General features: G+C 40.6%; 1 protein-coding gene across 4 annotated transcripts in view; it reads right to left on the bottom strand.

The window, feature by feature from the left end:
- The window catches only part of LOC146630794 (alpha-1,6-mannosylglycoprotein 6-beta-N-acetylglucosaminyltransferase B-like), a 133,469-nt gene extending 121,332 nt beyond the window's left edge, over positions 1 to 12,137 (bottom strand). For all 4 annotated transcript variants that reach the window (XM_085354959.1, XM_085354960.1, XM_085354957.1 and 1 more), the window contains exons 1-2: positions 12,070 to 12,137; positions 7,251 to 7,363 (exon numbers count right to left, since the gene is read on the bottom strand). In XM_085354959.1, the coding sequence (XP_085211085.1) occupies positions 7,251 to 7,363; positions 12,070 to 12,137 (181 nt within the window). The remainder of the gene's footprint in view (positions 1 to 7,250; positions 7,364 to 12,069) is intronic.
- Positions 12,138 to 12,690: the final 553 nt, after the last annotated feature.

Below are 12,690 nucleotides of genomic sequence, written 5' to 3'. Positions count from 1 at the left end.
GCCACAGTCACCTACAAGCAGAAGCTAAACATGCCAGGAAAAACAACAACCTACATGTAGAAGAGGATGGCTATTGTATCTGCAGTAAGACTTCTGGAAGGACTTTGCTCTGTTATCCTGAAATACCTGTTACAATTTTATTTGAGACACCTGGCATTGATCAACAGTATTGAGACAGACTAACTATTCTCTAAATCTTTTGCTTTTAACATACTGTTTTTCCTGGTAACAACACCTGTAACCAGCCTCTGTTGACCCTGTTCCTTCTGTGTACCAGTATACCATATACTGGAAAAAATTATAAAGACACCACCACAGCAAAACAGGACGTGCAGCACCGTTTTCAAATCAGCTGCGTTCCAAAGGCTGAAATGTTTGCAATTGCTAATGTTATATAAACACTTAAAGCTAACATAATGGAAGTAACGCTACATGTGATAGTTAGTAGGCAACTCAGCAACCATCCAGCAACCATCTGTGTCCTGTTGCCATGTCAACAAAATATCATTTTAAATAATCTGCCACCACTGTCTTTGTGACTTGTGAATAAAGAAACTTATGTTGAAGATTAATTTATAAAAATAAAAAAAACATTTATAAAATAATTAAAATTTTTTTTATTATTATTACTATTATTATTGCCATTGTTGTTATAATTATTTAAGAGATTAGATTAAGTATTTTGCATTTGTGCATTTAAAAACATAATAAGGTACAACTTTATTTAAACTTAGTACAGGGATAAGGGTCATCACCAAAACCTTTTCTTCTCCAATAACTATTCCTGGCACAGGACAGAAGAGGTCATTAAGACGTTCACAAATGAACCGCTTTAAAGATTTTTTAAAAATTCCTTTACATTTCATTTTGCTTCTGAAACCCACATTTTTTAAAGAACTCTTTTGGATTTTTAAAAAACGAAACATTTTGATGGTTCAGTCTTTTAAGGGTGGTGAAAGGTTTCTTTTCATTTATCGCAGAGTTGAAGTGACTGACTGACTATTCATGTTTTGACAAATGTGAAAAAAGGTTTTTGATTGTTTGAGTGCCTTTTGCACAGGTGAGTCTGTGTTATGAAAAACGCCCTAACTGTTTTGTTCATAAAGAGTGGTGAGAGTGACTTTTCTGCTGAGAGAATTGAGCCCATCGATTGAGGAAAAATTATAAAGACAACTAAAACACACTTCATTTTGTGGCCAGTTTCTCTTTTTTCTCTCTGAAATTTTAAACCTATAACTTGTATCTCAGCTGTATTATTGTCAAGCTGTAAAATTGCTTTATTATTATCAAGTACTAAAGTAAAAATAGAAAAGCATCTAAATAAAAAACAAAGCTAATTATGTTTCTATGGGCTACTGCTGCTGATTATAGCTCTACAAAATAGCACTTAAGCGAATGATAGCATTTGCTTCACAAAATGAACCTTCGGTTTTGGAATGCTCAATTCAAAGCTTTTAAAAGCAATATTATGCTAATCGTAAAATTTTTACTTTTCTATTCCAAAAATGATTCTCCTCCTTAACTGTGTGCAGTGGCCACTTTAACATTACAGTTTTTTACAGACACTAGGACACATTTCTCAATACTTAGGTCACTTTTGCAAAACTCTTCACACAATCCTCCTAACTGACCGTCAGCTTGGCAAAGCAGTTCATTTCACATTCAAAATGCACTACAACTACCAAAACACTTCATTCAGGTCTCAAATAACCTCATTCTTCCAGAACACTAGCAAAGGTTGACAGCCGACAAACACACTTTGTCACCCACAAAACAATGACCTAAAAAACACTAACAACATGTAGCATTACACAGTGTTTTCTTGTGTAAAACAAGGACACATCTCTGTTTATAATTTCAATATATGTTACTGGAATGAATCAGACATCATGCAGAATTCGTTAATATTTGTTTATGTATTTTTTTATTTTTTTGCACTAAGTAATCCCAAAATACAAGAATTTGTATACACACCATCCACTGATACACATACAATAGTAATGCTAATCTACTCGGTCTTCTCCATTTGGCCACATGTTCTCATCCACATCACATCTTATGTCATCTAGGGCAATACACCTAGGAAAGAATCTTCTGGCATGCCAGAATTGAAGGAGTTGAAAAATTGAAGGAGTAACACCTGTGTAGATGTTCATCTACAATGAGAATAAGCTGTGGCTGGTTAAACTGCATTTTTAGATTTAAAATATGTTTCAATAAAATATTGTTGTTGAATTTTGCTGTCTTTTCAAGTTTTGCATTGTGTTATTGTTTTGGCCATAAGTTTAACAGTTTTGAAAACAGTATGTAAGCACATGCAAAATGTCCTGTCCGTACAAAGATTTTTGGCAGTTGTTGTGTCTGAGTGAGAAGATAATTCATGAAATTTGAGAGATGTAGTCATTGAATGCATTTTGTGCCAAAACAATGATAACTGATCCTCAGTTTAGCCCACACAGACTTCTGTTATGCTCACTGTGTGAGGAGTTTTGCAAACGCGACCTAAGTATTGAGAAATGTGTCCTAGCGTCTGTAAAAAACTGTAATATGGAGGAAAAAACAAGAAGCATAGAAGCATTTGGCCTACGAATATCCTGTTCTGTGATCTCACAGGACTAGCATTCATTTTCTACAGCTAAATAAATTTTCTATGGAGAGATGTCCTTTTAGATGACAACTCAATCATCTGTTGACAGTTTACTGGGGATTTGTGCTTCAGTTGGGAGATCTGTGCCATAGCTGCGTCGTTACCACAAATTTCTTTGAAACCCTACTCCATAATCTGACATGAGTCTCCCTAGAAATGTAAGTACAGGTCGACGCAGCTATTGTGATGGGAGTGCTTAGTACTGCCGATTCCTCCTGCACATAGCATCTACTTTGTTGTCACAGTTTTGGAATTTGTCATTGAGAGAATGACAATCATTGTCTCAGTGTGGAATAAGGAATAATAATCATAGCATCAATATAAGGAGCAAATTCCTGGAGGAAGATTGCCAAAACCGGAATGGATGTGAGGAAAAGCACAAAGAAGTGGCAAAGTTTGAGGGACAAATACACAATAATTAACACCAAATGCACCAGCACAACCATGAACCCAGGCAACGCTATCAGGCTCTACAGGTATCTTTGTAGCCTTTACAAAGATTCCCTGCAGAAGTCTACACCAAGCCTTATAAGCAGGGCTGCACATAAGTGGTCCGCAGGTGCGCATTCGCTGTCAAAATAAAAGACGCGCACCAGATAAGAAGTTGGAACGCGCATTTACGTACATGAGATGTTCTGGAGGAGGACAGACATTTGCTCAGAACTCTTAAAGATGTCGAAGCTTTGTAAGCAATTGCTTTGGTGTTCCTCAACCGCAAAAGAAGATAATTTTTCATTTGGTCACATTGCAGGTTGTCACAAGTACGAACTGGCAGAAGAGTGCAACTCTGTGTGTGTGTGTGTGTGTGTGTGTGTGTGTGTGCGTGTCTACTGCTCTGCAGGTGGTGAGTAGAGGCTTAATGAAAGGGCCAGTTGTTTTAAGGGGGTTGATTTCACAGAGAGCAGATGGATTGGGCTCTCAGTCTCTCTGGTTTCAATTTTGTCCCACACTGCTACTGTCGCCCCATTTAACAGCCAATTTCCTGCCGGCTCATCACAAACACACACAAATACACAGAAAGTGGAAAATCAGCAAAAACAGTGTGAGGCAGCAGACCACAGAGACACACAAAAAGGCAGAAGTGGAGGTGAAACAGTAAGGCATACACACAAACAAATGTTGCCGGGCAAAGTGGATAACAGAGATAGGGACATTTTTTGTGCATAGATAAACAAAAAGACATTTAAAGTACACAGTGGGTACAAACAAATACATTTAACCATGCCATCAAACACAGACAATGTTAACTGCTATGGGTAAGTGCAGCTGGACACCAAGTTTTTAATGAGCTTGGTCCAAATGTCTTTGCAGGCTGCAGTGCATGAGCGGTTGAGTAATCAAGTACATTTTGCTAAGAAACACTGACACAAACGCATTAATCCCAATTTATCACACAAACAAAGTAATCTCAATTTATCACAAGCAAAGTAATCCCAAATGACCCCTTTCCCTCTGTCCCATTATCTCTCTCACACACTGTGCTCCTGAGCTTTAATACGCTTCAGTTTCTCTGCATTCATTTAAACTCACTATTTTCTGTTTCCATTTTCACTGCTTCATCTTTCTCTCTGACAGACTGCACACTCACACACACCAACACCTGAGTGATTCACACTTACAGGAACACTCTTGCTTCGTCTTTAACTTGCTCTCACACCCACGCAAACTGACACACGGCAAGCTTTGACTACTGCACAGCATACACACATGCTACACACATGTGGAAATGTCCTCAGGACACAGCGTTTCTTATTTTAACTCTAGCAGTAGTGGGAAGTAGCTGGCCTCCAGAAAATGAACTCTGACTTTCTATCTTCACACCTTGGACAGCAGGAGATTGCAATGGCACGCTCTCTTTTTCTGCCTTACCAGTGGTGGTCAACCTACGCTCCTGTTCATGTGATATTGCTGGCAGGCTTATTTAAGACATTTCATTGTTGAGTTTTGGCTTTGCTGGACAACAGCTTGGTGTCTACGCAGTGTAAGTGAAGCAGCCAAAGTGATGTGTGGAGTCAAATTTAAGGATTTAACTCGTAACAGTAATAATGATAATAGCTTAGATTTATATAGCGCATTTCAAGAAATCCAAGGTTACTTTAGACCAGCGGTCCCCAACCCCCGGGCCTCGGACCGGTACCGGTCCGTGAGTCGTTTGGTACCGGGCCGCGAGAGTTGAGGCTCAGGTGTGAAATGGATGGTTTTCAGGGTTTTTATCGGTTTTCAGCATTATTTTGTTATCGTTTTTATCGTTTACTCGGTTTTCCTGGGTCTTTTCACGTGTGTTATGAATAAATCTTCTTTTTTTCGGTACCGGTACTAGTTTTATTTTGTTGTATTTATCCGCGACACCTTAAAGGCCGGTCTGTGAAAATATTGTCGGGCATAAACCGGTCCGTGGCGCAAAAAAGGTTGGGGACCGCTGCTTTAGACCATTTTTTTTAAAGAGTCAACAGCCAAAGGCTTTAGTGAGTAGGTGACATTTCAAATGCTTTTTGAGTGTGTTGCAGAACTCAGGGAGGAACATGTTGCAGAGAGTGGGAGCAACAGTGCTGGAGGCTCTGTCCCAAAGGACCACAGCCTGGTGTGAGGGAATGGAGAGAAGGACTTTAACATGTGAACACAGAGTCTGAGATGGGGTTTAGGGGAACAGAAGGTCCAATAGATTTTGTGGAGCATGGACATGGCATAAATGAGGGTTTCCGCTGCTGTGTCTGGGAGTCAAGGCCAAAGTCTGGAGATGTTTTTCAGATGGTCGAAGGTGGATTTATAGACAGATTTGATATGTGATGAGAATTAGAGAGTGGAGTCCAGAACAACATCCAGGTTGCAAACATCTGGAGATGGTGAAATGAAGAATATATTCACATTAAGGCCATGATCAGCCACTTTCAGGACGATGGCTTAGAAACAACAACCGACAGTTCGATTTTATTGTTGTTCAACTTGACAAAGTTGGTTGACATTCAGATTTTGATGTTTCCCAGAACCTGATAAGGATCAGAGGAAGGTGCTGACTGGAGTGTTTAATGCTGAGATTTAACTGTGTATCATCAGCATAGTAGTGGAACCTCAGCTCAAAATAGTGGATGGTGGCGGTAAATGATGAAAAGAAGAGGTCACAGCACAGATTCTTGGGAGACATTGCCTGACTGTACTAGACAAGGAACATCCAGGTGACATGATCTCTCCTGTCAGCAAGATATCCTGAAATCAGGAGAGCGCTACATCTGTGAGGTGAACATAGTTGGACAGAGTCAAGGAGGATAGAATAAGAGACTGCCAAAAGCTGCTGAAAAGTCCAGGAGAATGGGGATGCTGATGTGGGTCTGCAGCAAAGAGGATGTGATTTGTAATCTTGACGAGAGCAGTCTTAGTGCTGTGTGTCAGAATCCAAGGGTTCAAAGAGTTTGTGGCGTTGGGAAGCAGCTTCTCTTTCCAGGATTTTACTCATGAACGGAAGGTTTGACTTTGGTTATCAGGGTTCAAGTAAGGTTTTTTAACAATGGAGCAAACAGCAGCTATTTGAGAGCTGAGGGTACCAGTCTAATTTCTAAAGACTTGTTGATATCTTGGCCAAGGTTTTTGGCATAGTGTCCAGGAGACAGGTGGAGTCCTTAGCTCTACAAACCAGCTCAGTAACATGAAAAACATCCAGTGGAGAGAAAGATGAAAGGCAACACTGCGGCATTTATGAAGTAGGCAGAAAGACATGCTGAGGATGGGATGAGAGTAGAGGTGAGGTGTTGTGTGGGGTAATAGCTGCTGCTCTGGTGTCCAGGAACTTGGAACAGATGACAGGGTGGTGTGGTCGGCCCTCAGAGGGGTAAAAATATCCAGTTTATATGAAGAAGTTTTAATACAGGCATGCATTGATGAAGATGTTTTATTATTTTTCAAGTTAATTTTCTATATTTTGCTGGTTTGATATTCTTAATATAAACAAACAGTAAAGTAGAAATGATGGTCCTGTCAACTGCACAAACCAGTCTTTCAGACACTCAGCAGTCTTTACACATATAGTTCCAGATTTAACAGATTCAGAGAGTCATTTGTCCTGCTCTTGTTTTTCAATCCTCTCCCTTACAGTTTGTGTGCATTTAGATCCAGTGTTGGGTTTTACCATATGCATGTGTGCAAACATGGATCCATGTACATACTGTATTGGCATATAACCTGTAAAGCAAAATGTCCCATGGAGACATTAAAATGATGCGAATTCTATTCTATTGTTTCTGCCACTGTACATATTATATGTGTTTTAATGGGATTAAGATTCATTTCAAGTGTACTGTTGTGTGCAAAGGTGTGGAGACACCAAGGTTCTTCTTCTGTTTTTTGAAATAAAGATCTTAATCCAACCACTGCAGCTTTCGATGAATTCTGAGTCTTTAAAGTAAAAAAGCAGCAGCTTTCCCACTAAAGGTCACACTGGTGTAATGTTTCACAATTTCACTGGTTGTGCAGTGGTATTTGAATTTCTCCTCATGATTTCTATGCAGTATACCAATTTTAAAACATGAAACATTTTAATTCAGAGGAAGAGCTTTTACACACATATACTTGCAAGCGGGCTCTCATTGTCACACACAAAACATGTCATTACCTTCTGTGCGGATGGTAAAGGGGGAGTCCCCCAGTCTCTTTGCTGAGAACTGCCCCCCCAGAGAGGTCATTAGAAAACACAGGCTGAAGAAGCCTATTCCCACCACGAATATCCTGCAACACAGTGGGAGGAGAGGGGAAAGGATAAAAGGGGAGTTAAGACAGGAAAAGCATATTTATCAAGATGGGCAGGTAAATTGATATTGTGGGAAAGTAGTTGGAATATAATATAATAATTATAATATAATAATAGAAAGAGAAATAAGAGAGGGAGATTTTTAAGCCACACAATGGAAAAATGATGAAAGGTGTAAAGCATGAAAAGAAAAAGTAGGATTGTACACAGATGAAAATGCCAACAATTACAGAAGACACGTTTTAGTTGAATAAAATGATTGACAGCAAAAAAAAGGAGGAAAATAGAAAGATGAGAGGATGGGAGAAAATGTGGAGAAGAGACATGAACAGAGTCAAAAAAAAAGGAAGAAGTTCCAGAAGGCAGAGCACAAACGGAGCAGTGATCGCACATAGAAGAGAAGACTCTCGAAGCCAAAGGGCACTTGAAACAAACTAGTGTTGTGACATTACTGCTTGGCACACATCAAGAACAACTCCCAAAATAATGTGTTGCTAAGTGCGGGCAAAAAAAAAAGCAAAAAAAAAAGCAAGTGATTATTAATGCAATGTGAAAGGTGTGCACAGGGAGAGAGGGCAAAAAGGCATCAAGAAGGAAGAATGGAGCCAAAAGCATTACGTTGCTAAAAACGGGTAAGAAAGTGTAATGCTAACTAAAGTCTTTAAAACAAAAAGTGGCATCAGCCAGCCCTCTGTCATAAAACGTTGTTTTGTGGCAAATATCAGATGTTTAAAATGTCACCATAAAACAGAGGGGAAAAGAAAGTGAGGATCTGTGTCGGTTCTGCCTGGTTAGACGACCATGAGAGAATGCAATCGCTGGCTTAAAAGGGTTTAAAAATCAGGTCTTTGGTGTCTGTATAATTCTTGTCCTAGTTAAGTTACTCTCTTCAGTGTATATGGATCAGAGGTTATCTCATTATGCTGAGTCTTTGGGGGAAGAAGCGAGGAAAGGCCGTCAGTGATTTTGATTCACTGGACAAAATAACAGTCAGCCTCTGTGCCTAACAAGTCGAGCCCTACTTTTAAAATGTTGCTCCACTGATAACCTCCACAAATGGGGATCCCCCCCTAAAAACTGGGTTAAGTGACAATAAACAAAAATAAAACAGCAGTTAATTCAGCAACTTAAGCCATATTTCTAAATCATGTATATTTTGGGGGGTAAATTCTTTAACCATACAAATTATACCCATCTTAAAATGCATGATTTTGTAATATCACTATGGCAATTCACACAAATAAAATTTTTGGACAGAACTTAAAGTGGTAGAAGAAAACAAATATATGAATAATTTATATTTGCTTTTCCTCCAGAGCCAGGCATGAGTTGTTTACATGAATGCCTGGCCCACTATAAAATCTGACAGCACTTCCAGAAATGGTAAGCAGCTCCTGTCACACCAGTTTCTGAATTAAACCTCTTAATATTGAGGAAACAAATTACTATCAACACTGAGGAGGAACGACCACTTAAAAGAACATTTGCTGAGCTGATCTAATCAAAAGGGATAGAGATGATGTCGAATAATTTGTTAAGTGTACAGCTTGGCGGTTTGGCAAGCCACTGGAGCGACTCTGACTTCAAGATAGAGCCAGTGTGTCCTGTCCTGAGTCACAGAAAATGCAATCAGGTATAATCCAGCAAAGCTTCTCTTCTTTGAGAAACTTTTTTTTCCATCCTTCTTGAACACAAGAACACACTAAAACTGAATATTGATCGTAGCTTGAGTTTTATGGGTTGCACCAAATACAAGCTGCTATACGGTTGAATTCAATTATTTACAGCGCAGGACACACACACAGTAATTTGTGCACAAGTACATTTTGACATGAGTGTTACGGGAGTGGAACGGACTCAGGCGCAGACTGAGGTAGCACAGTTCAACGACACTTTATTAATCACACTGGTGCACTATATACACGTGAAGGGGGGGGAAACACCAGGGTCCCGGGGATCACTTGGCTGGGGAGACACACTTCTTCGCACTCGCTCTGCTCCTCGTCCAAACAGTCTCCACACAAGCAGCTCAGCTCACTCTCCTACTCACGGGGTCCAGGGGTCACAAAAGGGCTGATCCAGGTAAACCTGTTTACACAGACGAGGGTAAGTCGAAGGCAAACACGGGAACAGTAGAATCGCAAGGAAGCCAGGCAATACTAACGAGAGTTACTCAATATTCCAGCGACGAACAGCTCAGAGCCCCAGCCTTAAGAGCCAGAGAACTGCAATCCGCTCGAGATCAGCTGCAGGTGCGTGGGCCAAGGGCAGGAGCCCAATCAGAGCTCCGCCCAGGCAGACAGGTAGGAGAGACAGAGTGAGAGAAAAACAACAAACACTTGTGGCCACACTGGGCTGGCCAGGGAGGCACAGGGACCATGACAATGAGCCTTCCCAATCCTCCTTCTCAGCGTTATTTTCTGGCGCCAAAAGCAGGTTATTCAACAACACTTTAAAGTGATTATCACCGTGCCCGTCAAGATTACAGCGAATGGCTTGAATAAATAAAGTGTCAGGATGTTAACAGACTTTTTGTGTGTGTAGAATTTCTTTATTGATTTACAGAACATAATCACAGTTGCTATTTCAAAGTCTCAGTATCTAACCATTGCTGCACGCTCTCATTTGTTCTGCTTTATCATTTAGCTGTTTGTCTCTCCCAGGAAACTGCAATATTAAGAAATACTAACCCCCCCACCCCACCCCATCTGTTCCATGCATATTATGGAATGTATTAGAACAGCTTGATCACTGTCAGAGGAACAAACTGCAACACTTCAATATGCGATGTGACTTTAAACCCATACAGTCATTGTGATCAAGAGATTATTTGACATCGCTGTGAGGCCGTGATCCGAAGATACTTACACCTGCATGGATTATGCACTTACTCTACAAGCATCTGCTCAGAAAACCAGTGAGGAAAGCAGAAAAGTCAACCCGATCTGGTACAGGCCTTTACTGAAGATGGCCTGTTATTTGGAAATCATTGTTTTTGTCAGTGCTTTGTAATATTGCGATAAGGGGGGTGGGGCAGTGACAGTTTGGAAAAGATAAAGGGGTTACTCAGAGACAATTTTTTTTTATAGCTAAACACAAAGGTTGTTTGTTTTTTTTAATCCACTTTATCTTTTCTTTATAATTTATCCCAGATGCAGGAATATTTTGTGTGTGTGAGTGTGCAGAGGATGAGGCAAAGGCAGCGATGTTTGTAAGAAACAGGCTAATGGAAAGAGAAAAAGAGATTTTCAGCTCACGCGGGAGTGCAGAGGCTGGTCTAATGCTGTCCTAGGGCAAACGTTTCCTCTCTTATCGTTTAGCCGTTTTTGCGAAGTGGCGTTAGGTGGGTGATATGAGAGGATTATGCCCCGGTCCTGCCTGACGAGGCTTTAATTAACAGGCTTAAAGTGAATGTTCTGCTCCTTATAATTGGATCAGAGGGAGAGATGTGCTATCAGTTAACTGGCTTCCTCACAAATATACTTATCAGATTTTGCCTCTAGGTAGATGATTTTGAAGGGAGAGAATTTCTACCAGGCATGGTAGGGAATAGGTGTTACTTGTGGTGTTTTCCAGGAAACTTTTCCTGGCACCTAAATGAGCCTAAATTCTCATAATGACTCTTAATTTGTGGAGTTAATACACAGAAACGGAACCATATAAAAATTCACTGGAGGTTATGTTTCCACATGTATCATTTTGGCACTTTTTTTTTTGGCTTGAGCCTTGGGGTATCACTTAAGGTTAATGTACTGCAACTATTGTGCTTTTTTGAGGATCTGTGCATTGACCCTGGGAACCTTCATCTCACCAACCTGCTTTTTAAGGGAAAAACATAATGGAATCTGGCATAATTTCAAATGTGATACTACACAAATCTGCAACAAGCGCTCATTGTCTGTGCTGTCGAGGTTAGTGTGGCTTTATCACAAAGCTGCTTAGCCGAATGTGTTTCTGAGTTAATGCTTGATCTACCGAGTAGATGGCAGGTGAAGTAATTCCATGCAACATGAATGTAACCATCACCCCACCCCCATCCTACTACCCCCACCCCTTTTTTTTTTTTCAAAGATTGCACAGCTTTGCTCCCTTACCCTACTACATACATGTAACACTTTCAGCAATGGAAACTGGGTATAAGGCAAATTGTAGGGAGGGGGAAGGATTACCTTAAGGATTTAAAATCTGCCACTATCAGAGAAAATTTAATAGGAAGGGCTGACAGATCTACTCAGTTGAGTATAAACTCTTTTATTCATATGTAAGGAATCCTGTCCAATGCAACAGAGCCACACAGGTGTAGATCAGCGATCCACGCAATATGAAACTACAGCAAGTTAGAGCACGGTTTGCAAATAGTGCAGACCCTCTATCAACATTTACAGTCTTTATCCATATGGATTTAGGTGGAATTGATAGGAGGAACATCTGGTGTGTGGGTGTTTTGATGAGTGACAACACATGTATGCACTCCTTCCCTGCCCTCCATGTGCACATTGCCGAATTACTGTATTTTTCAGGGCTTTGCAACTCTGTGCAGCCAGAAGTTGAGTCAGTCAGAAAAACAAAGCAAAAAACAAAACAAGCAAAAAATAAAACTGCATGCTAAACATAAACGCAGCGAGGGGGGAATGCACACGATGCTGGAGGCTATAAGAAAACTGTGTCAGCTCTTTGTTCTCACCTGAACGGTTTGAACGTTACTAGACATCTTCTGACCATTATTTTAGCGTCGGTGCTGCCAGCAATCATTTTCCAAAACCAGCGAGTCCTGACATCGTTGTTAACCTCCCGACCTGGAACTTGAGGTGACCGACCATTTTTAAGTGCGTCCCATACAGCGGTCCACAGCACAACACGCCTTTTCTACAGATAGAAAAATAAACAGCGGAGCTTCTTCACCTATCCAGAAGAAAAAGTCTAAAGTTTCATTCAGTGAGCTTCTTTATCCGGGAGTGAAAATGTCATTAAAGCGTTATATTCCGTCTCCAGGCGAGCACGGTGAAGGAGAAGTCGCCGCGGGTTGCGCCGAAGCTCTGGAGTCCTTCACCAAAAAAGAAAAAAAAAAAGAAAAAACGCACAAAAAATGGCGTTTGATAAAACATGTGAGGGAAGATGTTTGTTTGTCGGTCGGTATATTCGCTCGCTCTCTTGGTTTTAAAAGAGGAGAGACAGCTTCGTAGTCGATTTAACTTCGCAGCGCACCCAGCGCGAGTGTGGCCAACCAGCCAGCCGGTCTTACCGTTCAGCTCTCACGAGGCGAGCTGGCTCAGGTGAAGTGCTGAACGTCCGGCTAATCTTTTCA

Source organism: Diplotaxodon limnothrissa, linkage group LG6 (genome assembly GCF_057381915.1).
Source record: "Diplotaxodon limnothrissa isolate DT_005_m linkage group LG6, D_limnothrissa_male_GT1.1, whole genome shotgun sequence".
Classification (NCBI taxonomy): Eukaryota; Metazoa; Chordata; class Actinopteri; order Cichliformes; family Cichlidae; genus Diplotaxodon; species Diplotaxodon limnothrissa.
The sequence above is the reverse complement of the archived record's forward strand: the minus strand, read 5'-3'. Positions and strand labels throughout refer to the sequence as shown.